The sequence below is a fragment of the Tachyglossus aculeatus genome, chromosome 8 (assembly GCF_015852505.1).
Source record: "Tachyglossus aculeatus isolate mTacAcu1 chromosome 8, mTacAcu1.pri, whole genome shotgun sequence".
NCBI lineage: Eukaryota > Metazoa > Chordata > Mammalia > Monotremata > Tachyglossidae > Tachyglossus > Tachyglossus aculeatus.
This window is the reverse complement of record NC_052073.1, coordinates 1,201,070-1,228,276: the sequence shown is the minus strand read 5'-3', so window position 1 is coordinate 1,228,276 and position 27,207 is coordinate 1,201,070. Positions and strand designations below refer to the sequence as shown.

Below are 27,207 nucleotides of genomic sequence, written 5' to 3'. Positions count from 1 at the left end.
CCCTAACCGTCCGTCCGTCCGTCCGTCCGTTCCCCACCCCCCCCACAGGCCGGGCCGCTGAGGTGTCGGGGCGGGGCCGACCGCTGGCGGGGGGGGGGCGGGGGCGGGGCGAGGGAGGAGGGACGAGGGCGAGGGATGAGAGGGCTAGGGATGAGGGCTGAGGGAGAGAGCGAGGGGCAAGGGCGAAGACGAGGGCTGAGGGAGAGAGTGAGGGCTGAGGGAGAGGGCTGAGGAGGGCTGAGGGAGAGAGCGAGGGCTGAGGGGCGAGGGCTGAGGGCGAGGGCGAGGGCTGAGGGAGAGAGTGAGGGCAGAGGGAGAGGGCTGAGGGAGAGGGCTGAGGAAGAGGGCGAGGACTAGCTGAGGGCGAGGGCTGAGGGCGAGGACGAGGGCTGAGGACGAGGGCTGAGGAAGAGGGCGAGGACTAGCTGAGGGCGAGGGCTGAGGGCGAGGACGAGGACTAGCTGAGGGCGAGGGCTGAGGGCGAGGGCGAGGGCTGAGGGAGAGAGCGAGGGGCAAGGGCGAAGACGAGGGCTGAGGGAGAGAGTGAGGGCTGAGGGAGAGGGCTGAGGAGGGCTGAGGGAGAGAGCGAGGGCTGAGGGGCGAGGGCTGAGGGCGAGGGCGAGGGCTGAGGGAGAGAGTGAGGGCAGAGGGAGAGGGCTGAGGGAGAGGGCTGAGGAAGAGGGCGAGGACTAGCTGAGGGCGAGGGCTGAGGGCGAGGACGAGGGCTGAGGGCGAGGGCTGAGGAAGAGGGCGAGGACTAGCTGAGGGCGAGGGCTGAGGAAGAGGGCGAGGACGAGGGCTGAGGGCGAGGGCTGAGGAAGAGGGCGAGGACTAGCTGAGGGCGAGGGCTGAGGGCGAGGACGAGGACTAGCTGAGGGCGAGGGCTGAGGGCGAGGACGAGGGCTGAGGGCGAGGACGAGGGCTGAGGGCTGAGGATGGGGGCTGAGGGCGAGGGCTAGCTGAGGGCGAAGGCTGCGGGCCGAAAGGGGACGATGGGGCTGTTCTTCCAGGAGGCGGGCTGAGGGCTGAAAGCGGAGGCTGCCGGTCTTCAGTCAGGGAAGGGCGGGGAGGGCTGAAGGGAAGGGGGCTGTTCATTAATAATAATAATGGCTTTTGTTAAGCACTTACTAACCTGTTCCAAGCACTGGGGTGGGGGGAAATAGAAGGTTATCAGATTGTCCCATATGGGGCTCATGGTCTTCATCCCCATTTTGCAGATGAGGGAACTGAGGCCCAGAGAAGTTAAGTAACTTGCCCAAAGTTACACACCAGGCAAGCGGCAGAACCGGGATTAGAACCCATGACCTCTGACTCCCAAGCCGAGGCTCTTTCCACTGAGCCACGCTGCTTCTCTGTTCATTCAGACGTATTTATTGAGCACTTACTGTGTGCAGAGCACTGTACTAAACGCCTGGGAAGTACAATTCAGCAACAATGTTCTTCGGTGGGGGGTTAAGGGAAGGGCGAGGAGGGGCCGGAATCGGATCCACACCCTTTAAACACACTTTATATTCACCCCTCCCTCAGCCCTACAGCACTTACGTAAACATCCGTTATTTTGCTCTGTGTAGAGAGCACTGTACTAAGTGCTGGGGAGCATACAGTATAAAAATATAGCAGACATATTCCCTGCCCACAACGAGCTTACACTCTAGAGGGACGAGCTGATAGCCTACAGTCTTGGAACAGAAGCCCAGATCTGGCACCCCGTGAAAAGAGCAGGAGGACGAGCTCGAAGTTATTTATTTCTTTATTTGATTGTCTATCTCCCCTGCTCTACTGTAAGCGCCCTATGGCCAGGATCTTGTCAACCAACTCTGTTTGTACTCTTCCAAACTCTTAGTAGAGTGCTCGGCACACAATACATGCTCAATAAATATCGATTGATTGGTGGTACTGAGTGAGGAGAGGGACCTGAGGAGGGTCATATCTGACAGACCACTCTCCCCATCTTCAAAGTCCTATTAAAACCATATCTCCTCCAAGAAGCCTTCCAATCCATCAATGGTGTTTACTGAGCATTTACTGGGTGTGGAGTACTGTATCAAGCAGTAAAACAGTGCTTTGCACATAGTAAGCGCTTAATTAATGCCATCATTATTATTATATTACAATACAACAGGGTTGGTAGACAGGGAAGCAGCAAATCCTAGTGGAAAGAACACAGGCCTGGGAGTCGGAGGACTTGGGTTCTCATCCTGGCTCTGCCGCTTGTCTGCTGGGACCTTGGGCAAGTTGGTTAACTTCTCTGTGCCTCAGTTTCCACATCTGCAAAATGGGGATTCAATACCTGTTCTCCTATTTAGACTGGGAGCCCCATGTGGGACCTGATTATCTTGTATCTACCCCAGCGCTTGGTACATAGTAGGTGCTTAACAAATACTATTATTATTATTATTATTATTATTATTATTGTTATTATTATTACTATTTATGTTCTATGGCCACAAGGAGTTTATGGGGAGACAGACATTAAGATAGAGTACAGGTAGACATTACCCACCCTATTCCCCACCTCTCTGGGTTGCTTATAATACTACTACTACTAATAATAATGGCATTTATTAAGCGCTTACTATGTGCAAAGCACTGTTCTAAGCGCTGGATGCACTTGGGTCTATAGCCCTTAAGCACCCTGATAGTCACCCCAGCTCCGCAGCACTCCTGTCCATATCCTCACACTCTGCTGCTTCCCCTATCTAATCCGTGTTAATGTCTGTCTCCCCCACTAGATCACAAGCTCCTTGAGGGCAGAAACTATACCTACAAACTCTGCTGTATTTTTCCAGTTGCTTAGTGATAATAATGGTGTTCACTGAGCACTTAGTGCTCTATACACAATAAGTGCTCAATAAATACCATCGATTGATTGAGCGATACACTCCCAAGCACTTAGTTCAGTGTTCTGTACACAGTAAGTGCTCACTCAATAATGGATTAATTGAGGGGGGCTGCTGGAGGCACGGAGGGGCTGGAGGCTGGGGGCAGAGTGGGAGTAGCCATATAGCCATATGGATTCCTCCCTCTTTGAGGCCCGTTGGCCTCTCCCATGCCTTGGGCAGTTCTGCGGGGGAAGTGGGGGACGCAGAGATAGTGCCTCACCTCCCCAGCCCCGTTATTTTCCTTGCAGGATATGGCCAAACTCCAGGAGCCCATGGTCCCCACGTCGCAGGTGCAGCGGCGGGCAGACGCTGTGCGCTCCTGTCTCATCGACACCTTCTCCCTCATCGAGCATCTTCAGGGCCTAAGCCAGGCTGTGCCCCGCCACAACCTCCACGAGTTTTTCAGTCAGTAGCCGCTCTCCCGGGCTCGGTTCCACCCCCCCCCCCCCCCCACCTTCAGCCTGCAGAGGAAGCCCCACCATCAAGAATTGATGGTTTGGGGGACCGGTTGCCCAGGTGGAAGAGGGCCCCTCTGGGAGGGCAGACTTTGGGTTTGGGGACAGAGAGGAGCAGGAGGTCACTCAGTCCAGGAACCCGCTGCAGGGGTTAGCCAGTTTGAAGAGGCAAGTAAGTCAGCTGGAGACCAGGGGCCTACAGCCTCCTCTGGGGAGAGAAAAACAGGGACGGGCTGGCACCCTGGCATCTAGCAGCGGTGGCGGGGAGAAGTTGGCTCAGAGTAAGCCGGAGTGGAGAGCTCACCACCGGTTCCTCAACCGGGGTTACCAGGGCCAAAGCACGAAATCTGAAAGTAACTGCCAACAGTCAACAGGATGTGATGAGGGAGGAAGCCGGGAGGACGCTAAGGGATTGTGTTAAGGAACCGGTACAACAAAGCCCAGAGCGTTGGACAGTGGGGAGGGAAGCCAGTCATCGGGTAGCCTGGGCCTTGTTCATTCATTCAGTTGCATTTACTGAGCGCTTACTATGTGTGGAGCACAGTACTAAGCACTTGGGAGAGTACAATACAACAATAAGCAGATATATTCCCTGCCCACAATGACCATACAGTCTAGAGGGGGGAGATAGACGGTAATATGAGTAAATGAATGACAGATCTGGACATAAGTGCTGTGGGGTTGGGAGTGGGGTTGACTAAAGGGAGCAAGTCAGGGTGACACGGGAGGGAGTGGGGGAAGAGGAAAGGAGGGTTTAGTCAGGGAAGGGTGACTGAAAGAGGGGGAGAGTAATTGGTACTGGCCATCCTGGAGAGGACGGGACCTCAGGCCGGTCAGGCCGCACACCACAGACCACTGTGGTGGTGCTGGGGGGGAAGGGGGCAGCCAAGGAAGGGCTCAAGGAACTACTTACTTGTCTTGTCAGCCTCCCCCTCTCTGGCCTCCTCTCCTGCCTCCCAACCCCCGAGCCTGGAGGGCAGAGCCCGACTAAGCTTCTGGAGAAGCCAGCGGGTAGCCCAGCACAATCCCCCAGCTATCTGGGGGCTGAGCCGACCGGTCTATTGGAACCGGGTCTGGCCTGTTGGAGTGGCCTCTGGCCCTTGTCATGGGTTTCTCCAGCACGGCGGTGGCCGAGTGCAGCGGCGGGATTGTCGTAAAGTGGGAAAGCTTGATGAAGGCCCTGGGCTTCAGGGTCAGGAAGGCCGAGGGGTGCTGGTCCTCCGACTGACCAGGGTTTCCAGGATTGCCTGTCCCAGGAACGCTGGGAGCCCTTTGCGCTCTCACTTCCTACATCAGGCCCGCATCCTGCCAGTGAACACTCCGCTTCCTCCTGCCCTCTCCGGAACTCCAGAGCCCAGGACTTGGATGCAGGGGATCTGCTTGGGAGGGTGGGATGGGAGCAGATGAGCCTCCGCCCCACTCCCATGTTGTGCCCCCGACAGGTCCCCAGCACCAGAGGAGGCTGCTGCAGGGGGATCAGCACCAACTGGTACGCTTCACCATCAAGCCCGTGCACAGCACCATCATTACCAATGCCAAGCGGCAGCAGTGCCGCCTTAAGTTGCGCTGCAGGAAGTGGCCCCCGCTTTCCCTGTGGGCCAACTGGATCCTCAATCGTATCCTTTCTGCTTCCGCCCCGTCCCCCAGCATAATAATAATTAATAATTGGGATATTGGTTACATGCTTACTTTGTGCCACGCCCTGTACTAAGCGCTGGGGTAGATACAAGCTAAATGGGTTGGACACAGTCCCTGTCCCACTTCGGGCTCACAGTCTTATTCCCCATTTTATAGATGAGGTAACTGAGGCCCAGAGAAGTGAAATGACTTGTCCAAGATCGGGTAGCAGACAAGAGGCGGAGCAGGGATTTGAACCCAGGTCCTTCCGACCCCCAGGCCTGTATCTACCCACTAAGCCGTCCTGCTTCCAACCTCCCCGGGCTCCAACCTCTCGCAACTCCCAGCCCCCTGGTCCCCAGCCGGCCCTGTCCCCGGGCCTTACAGTTGTCTCGCCTCTACCAATTTTTTTAATGGTATTTATTAAGTGCTTACTGTGTGCCAAGCACTGTACTATGCACTGGGGAGGATACAAGATAATCGGGTTGGACGCGGTCCACGTCCTACATGGGTCTCACAGTCTTTATCCTCATTTTTCAGATGAGGTAACTGAGGCATAGAGAAGTTACGTGACTTGCCCAAGGTCACACGACAAGCGAGTGATGGAGCCGGGTTTAGAACCCAAGTCCTCTAACTCCCAAGCCCCTGCCTGGTCCTCCCCGTTTCTTGGTTCATCGTCATGCCTTTGTCACTGCTTGGGTCGGGTCTCCTCTGGTCATTTCTCCTCAACCAGAAAACCGTTTCCTTTTTCCAAAACCTTGTCATCTTCTTCATCATTCTCAACACCATCACGCTCATGGCTGAAACAGGTAAGATCAGTGGTATTTGTTGAGTATTTACCATGTGCAGAGCACTGTACTAAGCGCTTAAGTATGTCAAAAGGGAAGGGAAAAGGGACTGGTGGGGGGGTGGGCAGGGGCAGGGCTCGGAGACTAAGATAAATCTCTGTGGGAGTAGCAGCAATAGTATTCATTAACTGCTTACTGTGTGCAGCGCACTGTACTAAGCACTGGGAGAAAATTCACAGATGGGAATTCAACATGCTCTCTGTCCCTTGTGGGGCTCACAATCTAAAAGGTTAGGTGGGGAGAAGGGATTGGAGAGAGACATAATCGGAGTGATGAAACATTATAATAATAATAATTGTTATTATTATGGTATTTGTAAAGCACTTACTATGTGCCAAGCACTATACTACGGTCTGGAGCGATTCAAGCAAGTTGGGTTGGACACAGTCCCCGTTCCACGCGGGGCTCACAGTCTCAATCCCCATTTTACAGATGAGGCCCAGAGAAATGAAGTGACCTAATAATAATGGTATTTGTAAAGCACTTACTATGTGCCAGGCACTGAGCACCCGAGGACACCCAGGAGACAAGTGGCGGAGTTGGGATTAGAACCCATGACCTTCTGATTCCCAAGCCTGGGCTCTATCCTCTACGCCACGCTAATAACACAGCTCAGACAGACAACCATTGTACAGAATGATGCTTAGCATGTTCCTATGCTCCCCCAGGCTGGGACTGGGACGGACATGCAGATACCACAGCTCCTACCCACCTTTTCCCCTCCCAGGGTCCCAGCTGCATGGTCACTGTGGTCCCTAGGCTGAAGAGAAGCAGTGTGGCCTAATGGATAGAACACGAGCCCGGGAGTCGGAAGGACCTGGGTTCTAATGCTGCCTTTGCCACACTTCTCTATGCCTCAGTTACCTCATCTGTAAAATGGGATGAAGAGTGTGAGCCCCCTGTGGGACAGGGACTGTGTCCAACCTGATTAGCTTGCATCTACCCTGTACAGTGCCGGGCACATAGTAAGTGCATAACAAACACCATATATAAAAGAAACAAAACAAAATAATGGTTGAACCCGGGAGTGGGGAAAATGAGTCCTCCGAGAAAGTGGGCATAGATGGAGACTAAAAGAGGAGTCAGAACTGAGCCTTGAGTGACTCCCACAGTTGGAGGGTGGGAGGCAGAGGAGGAGCCTGCCAAAGAGACTGAGAAGGAGCAAGCAGAGAAATTAGGAGGGGAACCAGGAGAGGACAGTATCAGTGAAGCCAAGGTCAGATAATGTTTCCAGAAGGGAGGGGTCCACGGTGTCAAAGGCAGCCGAGAAGGGGAGGATTAAGGTGGAGTAGTTAGAGAGAGGACTAATTCTCTGGAGAAGACACAAATGGTAGGAAAAGTCCAGGGACAATGTGGACGAGGCAGACTGGCAGCTAGATGGATAGAGACCTTCACAATGATAGCGGAAGAACCATTAGAAAGATTGCAGATTATGGCAGAGGACAGGATGTTCTGGAGAAAGTATATTCATGGTGTTACTATGAATCAGAAACGACTCGAAGGCACTTAATAATAATAACAATGATAATAATAATAATGTTAGAGCCCCAGGCTAACAGCTGGCCTTTTTTCAGTTGGGAGAGGGAACCTGGGGACAAGGCTGGGAGCCTTCCTCCTACCTGTAACATTTCAGTGTCTGTCTCCCGCTTTAGACCGTAAGCACCTTCAGGGCAGGGATCGTGTCTCCTAACTTTCCTGTACTGTCCCAAATGCCGTGCACAGTATGGAGCTCGGTGCCTCTGTGCGATGCGTTGAGGTGGGAAAGACGCTGGAAACGAGACCGTCGACGGGGGCTGTGGCCGAGGAGGTGGGGCAGGTCTGTGGGAGGGTGGGTGAGCAGGGGCCGGCTCCGAAGCTGTCCCCGGCAGGTGGGAAGACCGAGATCCCGGGCCGGCAGAGGATTGTACTTGGCGGGCCGGAGACGGAGTCGGGAAAGGCACGGGAAGGAAGCGAGCTCAAAGCGCTCTTCTCTCACGAGCTCTAGTCGGACTCCTTGGAGCTGCAATTCTTCCCAGCTGCTCCTGTGCATCCTTGGTGCTAAGGATGCCATCCCCTTCCCAGACTTTCAGTTCAGTCCAAACGCACCGCTCTTCTCTAGACGCTCAGCCTTCCGCTCGGCTCCCCTCCTCGTTTCCTCCCTCTCCCCAAGTTTGCCGCTTCCCTTTCACCCTCCCTCCATCTCTACCCCCATGCAGAGCTGATGGACTTGGATAACTCCAACATGGAGACCTTGATTCTGGCTCTGGAGGTGTTGGCCTGGTACAGCCTGCTTATTTTCCTCCTGGAGTTTACTTTCATGTGGATGTCCAACTTCTACGCCTTCTGGATGAACGCTTGGAACATCTTCGATTTTGTGGTCACCATGCTGGTGAGAACTGAGAGGAGCCTGGGAAGGGAATCGGGAAGTTGGGCGGGGTGGGGGGGTTCAGCTGCTTGCCCCTCTCTTCCTGCACCCAGACCCCCGAGGCTGGAGCGGTGAGATTAATGGTCATTCATTCATTCATTCAATCGTATTTATTGAGCGCTTGCTGTGTGCAGAGCACTGTACTAAGCGCTTGGGAAGTACAAGTCGGCAACATATAGAGACGGTCCCTACCCAACAACGGGCTCGCAGTCTAGACGCCTGATCAGCGCATAGGGGCATTACAGCAGCCTGAGAAGCAGTGATGCTTAGTGGTTTGAGCCTGGGCCTGAGAGTCAGAAGGACCCGTGTTCTCATCCCGGCTCTGCCGCGTGTCTGCTGTGTGACCTTGGGGAAGTCACTTCACTTCTCTGTGCCCCAGATACCTCATCTGGAAAATGGGGATTTAGAGAGTGAGCCCTTTGTGGGACAGGGGCTGTGTCCAATCTGATTAACTTGTATCCACTCCAGTGCTTAGAGCAGCGCTAGGTACATAGTAAGCACTTTAACAAGGACCATTATTATTATTGTTATTATTATTAGTAGTAGTAGTAGTAGTACAGGTTTGCAACTGTGGCATCTCCTGAGGTTCCTCACTCCCAATCAATCAATCAATTGAATTTATCGAGCACTGTACTGTGTGCAGAGCACTGTGCTAAGGGCTTAGGAGAGTACGCTGTAACATGTTGGTAGACACATTCCCTGCCCGCAACAAACTCATAGCCTACACACTCCACTCCTCTAGCTCCATCTCACTCACCGTGCTCTAATTCATTCATTCATTTAATCGTATGTATTGAGCGCTTACTGTGTGCAGAGCACTGTACTAAGCAGTTGGGAAGTACAAGTCGGCAACATCTAGAGACGGTCCCTACCCAACGACGGGCTCACAGTCTAGAAGGGGGAGACAGACAACAAAACAAAACATGTAGACAGGTCTACATGTCCGTCTGTCTGTCTGCCTGCCGACCCCTTTCCCACATCAGGCCCTTAGGCTGGAACTCCCACCCCGTCCATATATGCCAGACCATTCATTCTTTCATTCATTCATTCACTCAATCATATTTATTGAGAGCTTACTGTGTGCAGAGCACTGTACTAAGCGCTTGGGAAGTACAAGTTGGCAACATATAGGGACGGTCCCTACCCAACAGTGGGCTCACAGTCTAAAAGGGGGAGACAGAGAACAAAACAAACATACTAACAAAATAAAATAAATAGAATAGATATGTACAAGTAAAATAAATAAATAAATAGAGTAATAAATATGTACAAACCTATATACATATATACAGGTGCTGTGGGGAAGGGAAGGAGGTAGGATGGGGGGGATGGAGGGGGGACGAGGGGGAGAGGAAGGATGGGCTCGGCTTTTCAATTCTGGGTCAAATGTCAGTGGCCTGGCCATTCATTCATTCATTCATTCATTCATTCATTCAATCATATTTATTGAGTGCTTACTGTGTGCAGAGCACTGTACTAAGCGCTTGGGAAGTACAAGTTGGCAACATATAGGGACGGTCCCTACCCAACAGTGGGACCACCACTCTCTCCATCTTCAAAGCATTATTAAGGTCACGTCTCCTCCCAGAGACCTTCCCAGAGTAAGCCCCCCATTCCCCTGCTCACTCTCCCTTCAGGGTCAGCCATGCACTTCGATCTGTGAACTTTGGACATTTGATATTTGCTTCACCCCAACCCCACAGTACTGATTTACACATCTTTAAATTATATATTATAGTTTACTTATTTCTTCCTATTAATGTCGGTCTCCCCCTCTAGACTGTAAGTTCATTATAGGCAGGGAACATGTCTGCTGATCCTGCTGTATTGTTATCTCCCAAGCGTTTAGTACACATAGTAAGTGCTCATTAAATACCACTGATTGATTGATTTGACTCTCCCATTGTATCTGATGCTTAAGAACTGCCGGTTCTCCCTCGGTAAGATCTCGTGGACCGCGAATCCTCAGGACCTCCCGGCTGGCATACCCGAAAGTGCCTCCTCTGGGCTCCTTGCCTCCAGCCTCTCCCCTCCATCTCTCCGACCTGCTGCTACACCATCATCATCAATCGTATTTATTGAGCACTTACTGTGTGCAGAGCACTGTACTAAGCGCTTGGGAAGTACAAGTACACCAGTCATCTTTCTATAGCGTGACTCGCGGGAGCAGGTCACTCCCCTTCTAATTCCAGCTCCTCCAGTCACTTGCTGCGTGACCTCGGGCAAGTCGCTTAACTTCTCTGTGCTTTACTTTTCTCACCTGTAAAATGGTGATTTAATACCTTACCTCCCTCTTTCTTGCCTGGGACCACCATGTGGGACAGCGACTGTATCCTACCATCTCGCATCTACCCCGGCTCTGAGCACAAGGCTTGGCATGTAATAAGCACTTAGCAATTAATCTTATTTATCAATCAGTTGAATTTATTGAGCATTTACTGTGTGCATATTTAATATTCTATTTATTTTGTTAATGATATGCATCTAGCTTTAATTCTATTTGTTCTGTCGACTTGACACCCGTCCGCATGTTTTGTTTTGTTGTCTGTCTCCCCCTTCTACATCATCATCATCAATTGTATTTGTTGAGCGCTTATTGTGTGCAGAGCACTGTACTAAGTGCTTGGGAAGTACAAATTGGCAACATATAGAGACAGTCCCCACCCAACAGTGGGCTCACAGTCTAAAAGGGGGAGACAAAACCAAACATACTACAAAATAAAATAGAATAGATATGTACACGTAAAATAAATAAATAAATAAATAGAGTAATAAATATATACAAACATATGTACATATATACAGGTGCTGAGGGGAAGGGAAGGAGGTAAGATGGGGGGAATGGAGAGGGGGACGAGGGGGAGAGGAAGGAAGGGGCTCAACTGTGAGCCCGTTGTTGGGTAGGGACTGCCTCTATATGTTGCCAACTTGGACTTCCCAAGCACTTAGTACAGTGCTCTGCACACAGTAAGCGCTCAATAAATACGATTGACTGAATGAATGAAGTGAGTTGCCCAAGGTCACACAGCAGACATGTGGCAGAGCCGGAATTAGAACCCAGGTCCTTCTGACCCCCAAGCCCGGGCTCTTTCCACTGAGCCACGTTGCTTCTCTAGACTGTAAGCTCGTTGTGGGCAGGGAATGTGTTTGTTTATGTGGGGGGTTTTAATGGTACCTAAGTGCTTAGCAGGTGCTAGGCACTGTTCTAAGCACTGGGGTAAATACAAGCTAATTAGGTTGGATACAATCCCTGTCCTACATGGTGCTCACAGTCTTACCAAACAGATGATGTAACTGAGGCACAGAGAAATTAAGTGACTTGCCCAAGGTCACCCAGCAGAAGCAGTGTGGCTCAGTGGAAAGAGCATGGACTTTGGAGTCAGAGGTCATGGGTTCAAACCCCGGCTCCGCCAATTGTCAGCTGTGTGACTTTGGGCAAGTCACTTCACTTCTCTGGGCCTCAGTTACCTCATCTGGAAAATGGGGATTAAAACTGTAAGCCTCCCGAGGTTCAACCTGATCACCTTGTAGCCTCCCCAGCACTTAAAACTGTGCCTTGCACATAGTAAGCGCTTAATAAATGCCATAATTATTATTAGAGAAGCAGTGTGGCTCAGTGGGAAGAGCTCGGGCTTTGGAGTCAGAGGTCATGGGTTCAAATCCCAGCTCTGCCAATTGTCAGCTGTGTGACTTTGGGCAAGTCACTTCACTTCTCTGTGCCTCAGTTACCTCATCTGTGAAATGGGGATTAAGACTGCGAGCCCCCCGTGGGACAACCTGATCACCTTGTAATCTCTCCAGCGCTTAGAACAGTGCACATAGTAAGCATTTAATAAATGCCATTATAAAAAAGTAGCGGAGCCGGCACTAGAACCCAGATCCTTCTGTCTCCCAGGCTCACGCGGTATCCACTAGACCATTGTTCTCACCTTATCCTCCCCCAAGCATTTAGTACAGTGCTCTGCACACCGTAAGCGCTCCATAAATACGATTGTCCGACTGACTGCCTGGCGACGTCCGGGTTCCTGGGGCCGGTCCTGGCTCACCGGCCTCGATGTTGGCATCCCCTTTTAGACTGCGAGCCCACTGTTGGGTAGGGACTGTCTCTAGATGTTGCCAATTTGTATTTCCCAAGCGCTTAGTACAGTGCCCTGCACATAGTAAGCGCTCAATAAATACGATTGATTGATTGATTGATTGATCCACAGTCCCTGGTGCCGGAGATCGGGCTGCTGTTGGGGATAAACGACGACCTGGTGTGGCTGCAGGCGCTGCGGATCAGCCGCGTGCTGCGTTTGCTCAAGCTCTTCGCTCGCTTCCGCCAAGTGCGCGTCATCATCCTGGCCCTGGTCCGGGCCCTCAAGGTGACCGCGGGGACCCGGCCTGGGGAGGCCCGAGAAGGGGCTGGGCGGGGGACGCGGAGCCGGGCAGGAGTGGGCACAGGTTGGCCGTTTGGTCTGGGGTGAGGGGCCGGGGCAAGAGAGCCTGTGACTCAGCGTGGCTCGGTGGAAAGAGCTTTGGGCTTTGGAGTCAGAGGTCATGGGTTCAAATCCCGGCTCCGCCCGTTGTCAGCTGTGTGACTTTGGGCGAGTCACTTCACTTCTCTGCGCCTCAGTTACCTCATCTGGAAAATGGGGATTAAGACTGGGAGCCCCCCGTGGGACAACCTGATCACGCTGTAACCTCCCCAGCGCTTAGAACAGTGTGAAGCACATAGTAAGCGCTTAATAAATGCCATTATTATTATTATTATTCAATCAATCAATCGTATTTATTGAGCGCTTACTGTGTGCAGAGCATTGTACTATATAGAGACAGTCCCTAACCAACAGTGGGCTCACAGTCTAAAAGGGGAGACAGAGAACAAAAGCAAACATACAACAAAATACAATAAATAGAATAGATATGTACAGGTAATTGTGACTGAATGGCAGACAGAGGGAGGACTGGGTGGTGAGGGTGGGCGAGGGCTGTTCTTGGAGGTCACGGATAGGGTCATTGTTATTAATAATAATGGTACTTATTAAGCGCTTACTATGTGGCAGGCACTGTACTAAGTGCTGGGGTGGATACAAGCAAATTGGGATGGACACAGTCCCTGTCCCCACATGGGGATCACACCCTTAATCCTCATTTTAGACCTGAGGCCCAGAGAATAATAATAATGATGGCATTTATTAAGCGCTTACTGTGTGCAAAGCACTGTTCTAAGTGCCGGGGAGGTTACAAGGTGATCAGGTTGTCCCATGGGGGGATCCACAGTCTTCATTCCCATTTTACAGATGAGGGAACTGAAGCCCAGAGAAGTGATGTGACTTGCCCAGGGTCACACGACAGGCATGTGGTGGAACTGGGATTAGAACCCAGGTCCTTCTGACTCCCCAGGCTGGGCTCTAGCCACTAAGCTATGCTGCTTACTCTATTGTATCGCCTTCTCCCAAGCATTTAATACAGTGCTTTGCACATGGTAGACAAAGTTGCTTAAGAGCAGGAGTCACGTCACCTAGCTCTATTGGACTCTCCGAAACATTCAGTACAGTGCTTTGATTCAGTAGACTGTACCTTAATAATAATAATAATGATGGCATTTATTAAATGCTTACTATGTGCAAAGCACTGTTCTAAGTGCTGGGGAGGTTACAAGGTGATCAGGTTGTCCCACGGGGGGCTCACAGTCTTAATCCCCATTTTATAGATGTGGTAACTGAGGCACGGAGAAGTTAAGTGACTTGCCCAAAGTCACACGGCTGGCAATTGGTGGAGCCGGGATTTGAACCCATGACCTCTGACTCCAGAGCCCGTGCCCTTTCCACCGAGCCACGCTGCTTCTCTGCTCACAGTCTTAACCCCCATTTTACAGATGAGGTAACTGAGGCACAGAGGAGTTTAGGGACTTGCCCAAAGTCACACGGCTGACAATTGGTGGAGATGGGATTTGAACCCATGACCTCTGACTCTAAAGCCCGGGCTCTTTCCACTGAGCCATGCTGCTTCACTACCTTAATAATAACAATTCATTCATTTGTTCATTCACTCGTATTCATTCATTCAATCATATATATTGAGCGCTTACTGTGTGCAGAGCACTGTCCTAAGCGCTTGGGAAGTACAAGTTGGCAACATATAGAGGCGGTCCCTGCCCAACAGTGGGCTCACAGTCTAGAAGCACAATAACACTTGCTATGTGCCAAACACTAAACGAAGTGCTAGTACTAAGCCCCCAGATGTGATCCCCACTTGGGACCTAAATGTCGTATATAAAAATAATAATAATTGTGGCATTTGTTACGCACTTACTGTGTGCCAGGCACTGCTCTAAGCGCTGGGGTGGATATAGTCCAATCAGGTTGAACACAGTCTCAGTCCCCATTTTATAGACGAGGTAACTGAAGCACAGAGAAGTGAAGTGACTGGCCCCAAATCACAAAGCAGACAAGTGGCAGAGCCGGGACTAGAACGCAGGTCCTTCTAACTCTAAAGCCCGTGCTTTATCCGACACTACGTCACACTATCTAGCCCAGCTTTTAGTACAGTGCTTGGCACATAATAAGCACTTAACAAATACCACAATTATTACGATGATGATGATGGTAAAGATGCAAGATAATCAGATCGGCCACAGTCCCTATCCCACATGCGGCTCACAGTCTAAGTTCCTCGAGATCTGGGCTAACTCTACTGTACTCTAGTGTCATCATCATCATCAGTCGTATTTATTGAGCGCTTACTATGTGCAGAGCACTGTACTAAGCGCTTGGGAAGTACAAATTGGCAACATATAGAGACAGTCCCTACCCAACAGTGGGCTCACAGTCTAAAAGGGGGAGACAGAGAACAAAACCAAACATACTAACAAAATAAAATAAATAGAATAGATATGTACAAATAAAATAAATAAATAAATAAATAGAGTAAAAAATATGTACAAACATATATACATATATACAGGTGCTGTGGGGATGGGAAGGAGGTAAGATGGGGGGATGGAGAGGGGGGCGAGGGGGAGAGGAAGGAAGGGGCTCAGTCTGGGAAGGCCTCCTGGAGGAGGTGAGCTCTCAGCAGGGCCTTGAAGGGAGGAAGAGAGCTAGCTTGGCTCTCCCAAGTGCTTACTACAGTGCTCTGCACACAGTGAGCCCTCAATAAATCCCACCCATTGGTTACTGTTTAGGGGCCAGACTGGGTGGTTGTTGGACAACTGCCCTAGCCCAGCCCCATCTCCTCTGGCTTTCTAGTCGATGACCTACCTCCTGGTACTGGTGCTTCTCTTCTTCTACGTGTTTTCTGTGGCTGGGGTCTACTTCTTCGAGGCTTACAGCCGCTCTTCCCGCAAGGACCTGGAATACAACATGTTCTTCATGTAGGCAGAGCCCGGAGGGGGCTCAGGACCGGTGATGGGGAGGAGGAGGAGGAGGAGGAGGAGGAGGAAGGGAGAGGGGGAGTCCAGGAATGGAGCCAGGCTGGGAGGAAGGGATGGGGAAGGGGAAGTTGGAGAGGGTGCTTGGGCCCGGGATCTCTGCATTACTGAACTGGAGAAGGGGACAGTGGATAGCTACATTAGTAGCTTTACATTACATGTAAATTTGTAAAAATGTAAAAATGTACATTACATGTACATTTACATTACATGTAATGTCAGTTACATTTGCAATTCTGCACTTTTGGGGGTTTTTTTGGTTGGCGGGGCGGGGGGAGTCTGGCAACTAGGGCCCATAAAAATGGATGGCCTTCCTCAGGCTCATTCCGTAGGGTAGGTGGTTCCCCACCTCAGAAAAAAGAATCTACATGCAAGATGCTAGTTTTAACAACAGGAAAAAAAAAGATCTGGGGGTCAGCATGAGGCTTCAGAAAAGTAAGGTCATTGTTCATTCATTCATTCAGTCATATTTATTGAGCGCTTACTGTGTGCAGAGCACTGTACTAAGCGCTTGGGAAGTCCAAGTTGGCAACATCTAGAGACGGTCCCTACCCAACAGTGGGCTCACAGTCTAGAAGGGGGAGACAGAGAACAAAACAAAACATATTAACAAAATAAAATAAATAGACTAGATATGTACAAGTAAAATAAATAGAGTAATAAATACGTACGAACATATATACATATATACAGGATACACTGGGGGGATACAAGGTAATCAGGGTTGTCCCACGTGGGGCTCACAATGTGCCAAGCACTGTTCTAAGCATTCATTCATTCATTCATTCATATTTATTGAGCGCTTACTATGTGCAGAGCACTGTACTAAGCACTTGGGAAGTCCAAGTTGGCAACACATAGAGACGGTCCCTACACAACAGCGGGCTCACAGTCTAGAAGGGGGAGACAGGACAAAACAAACCATATTAACAAAATAAAATAAATAGAATAGATATGTACAAGTAAAATAAATAGAGTAGTAAATACATACTAACATATATACAGGATACACTGGGGGGATACAAAGTAATCAAGGTTGTCCCACGTGGGGCTCACAATGTGCCAAGCACTGTTCTAAGCATTCATTCATTCATTCATTCATATTTATTGAGCACTTACTGTGTGCAGAGCACTGTACTAAGCGCTTGGGAAGTCCAAGTTGGCAACACATAGAGACAGTCCCTACACAACAGCAGGCTCACAGTCTAGAAGGGGGAGACAGAGAACAAAACAAACCATATTAACAAAATCAAATAAATAGAAGTTTAATACGTGGGTCTGGTGGTCTCTGGCTTCTTGCTTTTTTCTCCACCCTCTCCCTCTCCCCCTCCTCCCAGGGACCTGCCCAACTCCTTTGTGACAGTGTTTATCCTGTTCACTATGGATCATTGGTATGCGATACTCCTGGATGCCTGGAAAGTGCCTGAAATCAACAGGACCTTTAGCAGCCTCTATGTCATCCTCTGGCTCCTGCTGGGCTCCATCATCTTCCGCAACATCATCGTGGCCATGATGGGTGAGTAGGAAGGGGCAGATGTTGGGGCAATCAATCCATCAGTGGTATTTATTGAGCACTTACTCCGGACAGAGCACTGTACTAAGCACATAATAATAATAATAATGATAGTATTTGTTAAGTGCTTACTATGTGCAAGGCTGGGTTAGACCCAAGCTAGTCAGGTTGGACACAGTCCGTGTCCCACATGGGGCTCAGATTCTTATTCCCCATTTTACAGATGAGGTAACTGAGGCATGTAGAAGTGAAGTGACTTGCCCAAGGTCACACAGCAGACAAGTGGTGGAGCTGGGATTGGGAGAATACAATGTAATGGTTTGTAGTCACGTTGTCTGCTCACAACAACAAGTTTGCGGTCTAGAGGGGGAGACACACATAAATATAAATGATAACAACAACAATAATAACTGTACTTGTTAAGCACTTACTATGTGCCAAGCACTGTTCTACGTGCTGGGGCAGAGACAAGTTAATCAGGTTGAATGCAGTCCCTGTCTCACCTGGGGCTTACGGTCAGGAGGGAGTAGGACTTAAACCCCATTTTACAGATGAAGTAACTGAGGCACTGAAAAGTTAAGTGACTTGCCCGAGGACACACAGCAGAATGTGGCAGAGCGCGGATTAGAACCCAGGTCCTCTGACTTCCAAGTCTGGGCTCTTTCTGCTAGGCAACGCTGCTTCTCACAGCACAAATTAGGTATAGGGACCGTTTCTACATGTTGCCGACTTGTACTTCCCAAGTGCTTAGGACAGTGCTCTGCACACAGTAAGCGCTCAGTAAATACGATTGAATGAATGAGTGTGCGGTGGGTGGAGGGAGGGGTGAATAGAGGGTGCAATTCAAGGGCAAGGGCGATGCAGAAGGGAGTGGGAGAAGAAGAAATGAAGGATAGGAAGAGATCAGAGAGGGGGCAGGGAAGGAGGCAGCCTATCCTCCCAGCGCTCCCCAGCTTCTCCACGGGCCCGTGGGGGCAGTCACTAACTTCCAGACCATCAGGAATGAGCTCAATGAGGAGGTCACCCACATGGAAGTCCAGCAGAAAGCTGACCAGTTCAAGCGACAGATCATTAGGAGGTCAGCTGGGTGCCCTCTCCTCTCCCCGCTGGACCCTCGCCCAGATACTCCCTCTCTCTGGGCCTCAGCCCCGGCCCCTGACCCCGCTTTCCCTCCCCGTTCTTCCACCTGGGATGGTGGCGGCAGGAACCACAAGGGCCTCGGGTGGGGGGAATGCGTCGGCTGGTACTGCCGCTGGAGTTCTGGGCTGTTTCATCTTTGTTCGCTTCACTCCTTGGGTTTGGTTTGGGTTGATCTTGGGACTGGCTCAACTGGGGCTCCTCAGGAGGAGTGGACAGACCCCTGGGGTCCAGTCCGGCATGTGGAATTCCGGGTCCTTGGCCCCAAGGGAGACCGTTAGTCCTGGGGCCCCTCCTGGTCATCAGACGGCCACCCGAGGCACCCTGGGCCACCTGTCCCATCACCTTTGGGTGTAGGAGGAACCCAGACCAGCCCGGGCAGCGGGGATTGTCCCGAGGTCCTGACAGTCCCCATTCGCTCTGGGAACCATTCTCTCTCCCCTCTCTCAGCTCAGCGCCCCACTCCACACCTTTCTCTTCCATTGGTCCCATCCTTCTTTGCTCCTCTCCCTTGGGTTTGGGTGGGAGGGCCCAGAGGCTGACCTCTTTCCATCTCTGCCGGGCAGGAGGCAGGCACAGAGGCCAAAATCGGCAAGGGAAAGGAAGGTCTCCAGGTAAGGAGAGCAGGCGTGGGCATCGGGAGTGAGGCTGGGGAGCGGAGGACAGGGAGGGTGGGGTGGGAGCGGTGGAAGGAGCCTGGGTGGGGGGGTGAGGAAATGGGATCGGCGGGGTGAGGTGGGGTGAAATGGTGAGGCTGGGCCTAGTTTGAGAGCAGGATTGGGCCTGGGGAATCAGGCACAGGGATGAAGATTGGGAGCCAGGGTGGGGGTGGGTGGCGGGAAAGAGTTGGCAGCCGTGTGCCATTATTACCAGCAATAATAATATTTTGAGTGTAAGCTCACTGTGGGCAGGGAATATGTCTTATACTTCTGTTGTGCTTCCATAGTGCTTAGGGTGGTACATTGCACTCGGTAGATCGGTCAGTCATATTTATTGAGTGCTTACCGTGTGGAGAGCACTGTACTAAGAACTGGGGTGGGTTCACTATAACAATAAGCGGACACATTCCCTGCCCACAATGAACTTAAAGTCTAGAGGGTGCTTACTATGCCTGGTACATAGTAAGTGCTTAACAATGCCATAGTTATTAATTATTATTATCATTATTAATAAATGCCAGTACTACCACCCATAAACACCCACTGAGGGCAAAGCCTTGGAAAGAAGCCCACACGTGGGACCTTAGCCACGATCTATGGCCCACGAGGGGCTTCTAATCTAAAGGTGGGGTGGGGACAGCTGGGGAACGGACCCGAATGGAAAGGTGAAACAACAGAAAACCACTCATTTGTTCATTCAGTCTTATTTCTTGAGTGTTTACTGAGCGCAAAGCACTGTATTAAGCGCTCGGGATAGTACAGCGTGGCTCAGTGGAAAGAGCACGGGCTTTGGAGTCAGAGGTCACGGGTTCAAATCCCAGCTCTGCCAATTGTCAGCTGTGTGACTTTGGGCAAGTCACTTAACTTCTCTGGGCCTCAGTTCCCTCATCTGTAAAATGGGGATTAAGACTATGAGCCCCCCGTGGGACAACGTGATCACCTTGTAACCTCCCCAGTGCTTAGAACAGTGCTTTGCATATAGTAAGCACTAAATAACTGCCATTATTATTATTATTATTATTACAGTACAACAGTAAACAGATACATTCCCTACCCACAAGGAGCTTACCGTCTAGAGGGGGAGAGGAACATTAATAGAAATCAATAAATTACCAATTACACCCCAGAGAGTTGGGATCCTGAATCATTGCTGTAGCAACTCCGGAACAGTGTGGCCATTAGACCCCAGGTACAGAGAAGCAGCCTGGCTCAATGGAAAGAGCATGGGCTTTGGAGTCAGAGGTCAGGGGTTCAAATCCTGGCTCCACCAACTGTCAGCTGTGTGACTTTGGGCAAGTCACTTCACTTCTCTGTGCCTCAGGTCCCTCATCTGTAAAATGGGGATTAAGACTGTGAGCCCTATGTGGGACAACCTGATCACCTTGTATCCCCCCAGCACCTAGAACAGTGCTTTGAACATAGTAAGCGCTTAACAAATACCATCATCATCATCCCTGACTGCCCATCCAGGGGCCACTCAGAGTCCACCATGGGGTATTGACAGATTCAGGCTGGGGCAGCCAGGAGAGGTAAGCCGGAGTCAGGTCAGCAGCTCAGTGGAGAGTGAGGGGCCAGGTTAAGCTGACCACATCCACCCCTGCGGATGGGGAAACAGCAGTGCTCTCTGGGTCAGAGACCCCCCTCCCTTCACTCTCTCCTCCCGCCTCCCAAAGGCCTATCCTGCAATCCAAGTCGAAAATCTGGATCCCGGAGACCTCCGAGAGCTCGGACTCTCAAGAACATCCGCTCAACTTGTCCAGTAAGGAGCAAGGAAGTCCCTCTTGGGCCCACAGCCCCACTGAGGCTGCCCCTCTCGGAGGATCCTGGGAATTTAGCCCTCGCTCTCCTCTCCTTCGGGGGTGGGGGGTGGGATAAGGTATAAGGGGTGGGGGGCTCATTCCATCCTTGGTATCCCACCCCTCACCTTTAACCCTGCAGACCTCCCCCTCCCCCAGCCCCCTCAGATCCATTCTGAGAAGCAGCATGACATAGTGGATAATAATAATAATAATGATGGCATTTATTAAGCGCTTACTATGTGCAAAGCACTGTTCTAAGCACTGGGGAGGTTACAAGGTGATCAGGTTGTCCCACGGGAGGCTCACAGTCTTAATCCCCATTTTACAGATGAGGGAACTGAGGCCCAGAGAAGTGAAGTGACTTGCCCAAAGTCACACAGCTGACAATTGGCGGAGCCGGAATTCGAACCCATGACCTCTGATTCCAAAGCCCGGGCTCTTTCCACTGAGCCACGCTGCTTCTACAGCCTGGGCCCGGGCGTCAGAAGGACCTGGGTTCTAATCTGGCTCTACCATTTGTCTGCTGAGTGACCTTGGTCAAGTTACTTCACTTCTCTGGAGAGAAGTATATATGTATATATGTTTGTACATATTTATTACTCTATTTATTTATTTATTTATTTTACTTGTACATATCTATTCCATTTATTTTATTTTGTTAGTATGTTTGGTTTTGTTCTCCATCTCCCCCTTTTAGACTGTGAACCCACTGTTGGGTAGGGACTGTCTCTATGTGTTGCCAATTTGTACATCCCAAGCTCTTAGTACAGTGTTCTGCACACAGTAAGCGCTCAATAAATACGATTGATGATGATGATGATGATGAGAAGTGAAGTACTTCTCTAGAGAAGCAGCGTGGCTCAGTGGAAAGAGCCCGGGCTTTGGAGTCAGAGGTCATGGGTTTGAATCCCGGCTCTGCCACACGTCTGCTGTGTGACCTTGGGCAAGTCACTTAACTTCTCTGAGCCTCAGTTCCCTCATCTGCAAAATGGGGATTAAGACTGTGAGCCCCACGTGGGGCAACCTGATCACCTTGTATCCCCCCAGCGCTTAGAACAGTGCTTTGCACATAGTAAGCGCTTAACAAATGCCATTGTTATTATTATTATTATTATTCTCTGGGCCTCAATTACCTCATCTGTTAGAGGAGGATTAAGACTTTGAGCCCCCTGTGGACACGGACCATGTCCAACATGTTGTAGCTACACCAGCGGGTAGTACAGTGCCTGGCACGAAGTGCTTAAGAAATACTAAATGTCCCCCCTCCCTGCAAAAAAAAGAGCCCAGACCAAGTTGCCCTTTGGACCTCCCTTTCCTGCCCCCATCGGAGTTCGTCCCTTTCCCAGGGAGCAACGAGAGCTCTGGGGTCACTGACTGGGAGAACCACGTGCACCAGAACCTCCCGGGGTTGATGGAGATGGACCAGGACGAGCGGGTTGTCTGGCCCCGAGACTCGCTCTTCCGCTACTTTGAGCTGCTAGAAAAGTTGCAGTTCAACCTAGATGAGCGGAAGAAGCTTCAGGATTATGCAGGTAGGGGCCGCGGTGGGGGGTGGTGGTGGTGGTGGGGTGTCTGCCATCTCACAGGGACCCTCCAAGTCTCCAAGTCTCTCAGACGGGGAGGCCGAGGTGCTGGCTCGTCAGTGCCGGGATGGAAAAGGGGCCCGGTCTCCGGGGGAGCCGGGAGGGCAGGGGTTTAGGTGGAGTGAGGGGTACTTGGAAGAGTCAGGCAGTCCTGGATTAAAACCTAACCGGTCAGCAGGCCAGAGGAGAATCTTTCCATTCATTTATTCATTCAATCGTATTTATGGAGCACTGACTGTGTGGAAAGCACTATACTACGCGTTTGAGAGAGTATAATATAACAACAGACTCATTCCCGCCCACAACGCTTAGTACAGTGCTCTGCACACAGTAAGCGCTCAATAAATTGAATGAATGAAATGAGTTCACAGTCTAGTGGGGGAGGCAGACATTAATATAAGTAAATCAATGGATTTCTAGTCGCCCCCACCCCACCCTACCTGACACATCCTAGTTCTCATTCAAGGCCTGGGCCGAACGAGGCTGGGGGGTCCAGTCCCGAAGACCATGGTTTCCCCACCTCCCTTCCCCCCACGGGAGGTACCAGTCTCCGTCGCCTCACAGAGTTGGGCCCCTTGGCTTGGGGCCCAGCGGTCCTCCCGGCTGGCGCGGTCCCCGGCCCCGCCCGCCCCGTCTCCAGGCCGGGCCTCTCCAGTCTGGTGGCCATTCCCTTACAGTGCTGGCCCTGATGAACCTGGATGACAAGTAGAAGTCGCCGGTGACGACGGCGGTGGCTTCCGGGGCCTGGGGTGTGTGTGCCCAGAGGCGCAGGCGGGAGTTGGTGAATAAAAGTGTCCAGAAGTGGCCTCTCGCTGATGGTGGTAGCAGGGGTGGGGTGGGGCGGGCACTCGGTGGGGGTGGGAGGTAGCCAAGCCTCCTCCCAGGCTTCACCTCTTACTGCTCCTCTCTTGAACCTGAGATGGGAGTCAATGCCCATCTGAGAGCAGGGTCCCAGCACCCCCTCTGACTCCCGAGTCCCTTTGCCAGGGCCCGGCTCCCAGAGGGGCAAACACTCAGGTGAATATAATACCCACTGAACTCAGTGGCAGCTGCCACCGAACAGCGGGAGGGACATGGGCATCCTCTTCCCTTATTCCTGCCCCATTTTCCATGTCCATACCTCATTTTTTTTAATATGGCATTTCTTCAATGCTTTCTATGTGACAGGCACTGAACTAATCTTCCCTTATTCCTGCCCCATTTTCCATGTTCATACCTCATTTTTTTTAATATGGCGTTCCTTCAATGTTTTCTATGTGCCAGGCACTGAACTAATCTTCCCTTATTCCTGCCCCATTTTCCATGTCCATACCTCATTTTTTTTAATATGGCATTTCTTAAATGCTTTTTATGTGCCAGGCACTGAACTAAACACTGGGGTAGGTACAAGATAATCAGGTTGGACACAGTCCCTGTCCCACAGGGGGCTCACAGTCATAACCCCCATTTTACAGATGAGGTAACAAGCACAGAGAAGTTAAGTGAGTTGCCTAAGGTCACACAGCACATACGTGGCAGGGCCAGGATTAGAACACAGGTCCTTCTGATTCCCAGGCTCGATCCACTAAACCATGCTGCGGCGTGAAGAGGGCAGGACAGGCAGAACAATGCAGAACTTCTCCCCAGAGCTGACCTGTCCTGGCTTCACTCCCTTCTCTTTGAGAGGGGCCACAAGTCCCCTCCGGAGTCCCAGATTCTGTTCTTGGTTTTTATCTTGTCCCCAAGGAGCAGTGACCTCCCCCTCCCCGCCCTTCAATAATGCAGTGATGGGGTGCAGAGGGGAAGGAGGAGGGCGAGGAGGGGCCACAGTGTTGAATTACTGGGCAAGAGCAGGAATCCAGTGAAGCTTCAGGCATTGCCTGGGAGAAGGTTGGTGTGGAGAGAAGCTTCTAATTCACTTGGACTAGCACCACTGAAACGAAGACTCCACGACAGGGAGAGACACAGAGAGAGCACTTGTCCCCCACTGGGGCAGCTCCCAGGTCATAATAATAATAATGGTACTTGTTACTTACTATGTGCTGAACACCGTTCTAAGAGCTGGGGTAGATACAAGTAATAACAATAATAATAATAATAATGGCATTTATTAAGCGTTTCCTATGTGCAGAGCACTGTTCTAAGCGCTGGGGAGGTTACAAGGTGATCAGGTTGTCCCACGGGGGGCTCACAGTCTTAATCCCCATTTTACAGATGAGGGAACTGAGGCCCAGAGAAGTTAAGTGACTTGACTTAAGTAAATCAGAATATGTAACCTGCTCCCTAAAATTCCTCCTTCCCAACACGGTACATATTCGACTGGAATATTTTTGGGGAGTATTACCCAGGCACCCCACCTCCTATGCTGATGAATGACTTGTGTGGGCCGTGGAGACCAAGCTCCTGCCATGTAATGGGGAATTCTCCGAGCACCGATCCAGCAATCAACCAATCAGTCAACGGTATTTTTTTTGATAGCATTTATTAAGCGCTTACTATGTGCAAAGCACTGTTCTAAGCGCTGGAGAGGTTACAAGGCGATCAGTTTGTCCTACGTGGGGCTCACAGTCTTAATCCCCATTTTACAGATGAGGTAACTGAGGCACAGAGAAGTTAGGTGACTTGCCCAAAGTCACACAGCTGACATTTGGCGGAGCCGGGATTTGAACCCACAACCTCTGACTCCAAAGCCCGTGCTCTTTCCACTGAGCCACGCTGCTTCTCTATTTATTGAGCGCTTACCGGGTGCAGAGCACTCTACTGAGCTCTGAGGAGCGTACAATACCACAGAGTTGGTAGGCAAGTTCCCTGCCCACAAAGAGCTTAGTACAGTGCTCTGCACACAGAAAGCGCTCCATAAATACGATTGAATGAAAAAGAGAGGGAGACATATAATAATAATAATAGCAATAATGGTATTTGTTAGGCACTTTGTGCCAGACACATTTGCTAAGCGCTGGGGTGGATTCAAGCAAATCGGGTTCTATCTGCCAGCCCACGGATGCCAGCCTTCATCATCATCATCATCATCAATCGTATTTATTGCGCACTTACTATCATCATCATCATCAATCGTATTTATTGAGCGCTTACTATGTGCAGAGCACTGTACTAAGCGCTTGGGAAGTACAAATTGGCAACATATAGAGACAGTCCCTACCCAACAGTGGGCTCACAGTCTAAAAGGGGGAGACAGAGAACAAAACCAAACATACTAACAAAATAAAATAAATAGAATAGATATGTACAAGTAAAATAAATAAATAAATAAATAGAGTAATAAATATGTACAAACATATATACATATATACAGGTGATGTGGGGAAGGGAAGGAGGTAAGATGGGGGGGATTGAGAGGGGTACGAGGGGGAGAGGAAGGAAGGGGCTAAATCTGGGAAGGCCTCCTGGAGGAGGTGAGCTCTCAGTAGGGCCTTGAAGGGAGGAAGAGAGCTAGCTTGGCGGATGGGCAGAGGGAGGGCATTCCAGGCCCGGGGGAGGATGTGGGCCGGGGGTCGATGGCGGGACAGGCGAGAACGAGGTACGGTGAGGAGATTAGCGGCGGAGGAGCGGAGGGTGCGGGCTGGGCTGGAGAAGGACAGAAGGGAGGTGAGGTAGGAGGGGGCGAGGGGATGCATGGACAGCCTTGAAGCCCAGGGTGAGGAGTTTCTGCCTGATGCGCAGATTGATTGGTAGCCACTGGAGATTTCATCCCGTCCCCCGCCCCCATCCGACCGTCCACCCATCCGTCCCTCTCCGTTCAGCCCTCTGCTTGGAGCTGCACTTGTGGACTGTCCCTTGGAAAGGACCCTAATACCCCAAGGGTGAGGGTCTGAGGGTCTCCGGGGTGGGAGGTGTCTGGCCCAGGGACCCAGGGAGGCCCATCCTCAGCTCGGTGGAAAGGCAGGGAGATTGCTGCACCTGCCATCTCTGTCCTTCCCCTTTTCCTGGTCCTTGGCCCCTGGACTCCCCATCTCTCTAGCCCCCTGCCACCCTGCTCCAACTGCTTCCCCACCTCTCCAGCCCTCTGCCTCCTCACTTGGGTGGTCTTCCAATCCCACCACTGCTGCTGCTGCTGGAGAAGCAGCATGGCTCAGTGGAAAGAGCCCGGGCTTTGGAGTCAGAGGTCATGGGTTCAAATCCCGGCTCCGCCACGTCTGCTGTGTGACCTTGGGCAAGTCACCTAACTTCTCTGTGCCTCAGTTACCTCATCTGTAAAATGGGGATTATGACTGTGAGCCCTATGCGGGACAAACTGATCACCTTGTATCCCCCCCAGCGCTTAGAACAGTGCTTTGCACATAGTAAGCACTTAATAAATGCCATTATTATTATTATTATTGTTATTATCACCCCCAGCCTCCCCTCTCCAGCAGCTTCCTCACCTCCCCTGCCCCCTGTCTCTCTGACGATTTGGGCACCTGTCTACATGTTTGGTTTTGTTGTCTATCTCCCCCTCCTAGACTGTGAGCCCGTCATTGGGTAGGGACCGTCTCTATATGTCGCCGACTTGTACTTCCCAAGCGCTTAGTCCAGTGCTCTGCACACAGTAAGTGCTCAATAAATACGATTGAATGAATGAATAAATGAATCCAGTGGCCTCCTCTTCTTCCCAGCCCCCTGCCTCCCTGCTCCAGCTGCCTTCCCTTCTCCCCAACTCTCTGCCTCCCGACTCTGGCAGTCTCCCCAGTGCCCCAGCCTCCTGCCTCCCGGCTCTGGTGGCTTCCCCATCATAATAAATAATAATGATGCTAATTGTTAAGTGCTTACTTCCACGGAGAAGCAGCGTGGCTCCGTGGAAAGAGCCCGGGCTTTGGAGTCAGAGGTCAAGGGTTCAAATCCCAGCTCTGCCAACTGTCAGCTGTGTGACTTTGGGCAAGTCACTTCACTTCCCTTCCTTCCTCTCCACCTCGTCCCCCT

The 27,207-nt window shown here is 51.1% G+C and overlaps 1 protein-coding gene across 1 annotated transcript; it reads left to right on the top strand.

Moving 5' to 3' along the window:
• The first annotated feature begins 49 nt into the window (after window positions 1-49).
• CATSPER2 (cation channel sperm associated 2) lies at window positions 50-23,109 on the top strand. The gene is made up of 13 exons (XM_038750583.1): window positions 50-62; window positions 3,131-3,287; window positions 4,780-4,953; window positions 5,695-5,763; window positions 7,998-8,170; window positions 12,415-12,570; window positions 15,439-15,563; window positions 16,958-17,136; window positions 18,112-18,211; window positions 18,837-18,884; window positions 20,603-20,688; window positions 22,075-22,260; window positions 22,989-23,109. The coding sequence occupies exons 2-13, from the start codon at window positions 3,134-3,136 to the stop codon at window positions 23,018-23,020; spliced, it is 1,482 nt and encodes a 493-aa protein (XP_038606511.1). The 5' UTR covers window positions 50-62; window positions 3,131-3,133; the 3' UTR covers window positions 23,021-23,109.
• The last annotated feature ends 4,098 nt before the right edge of the window (window positions 23,110-27,207 follow it).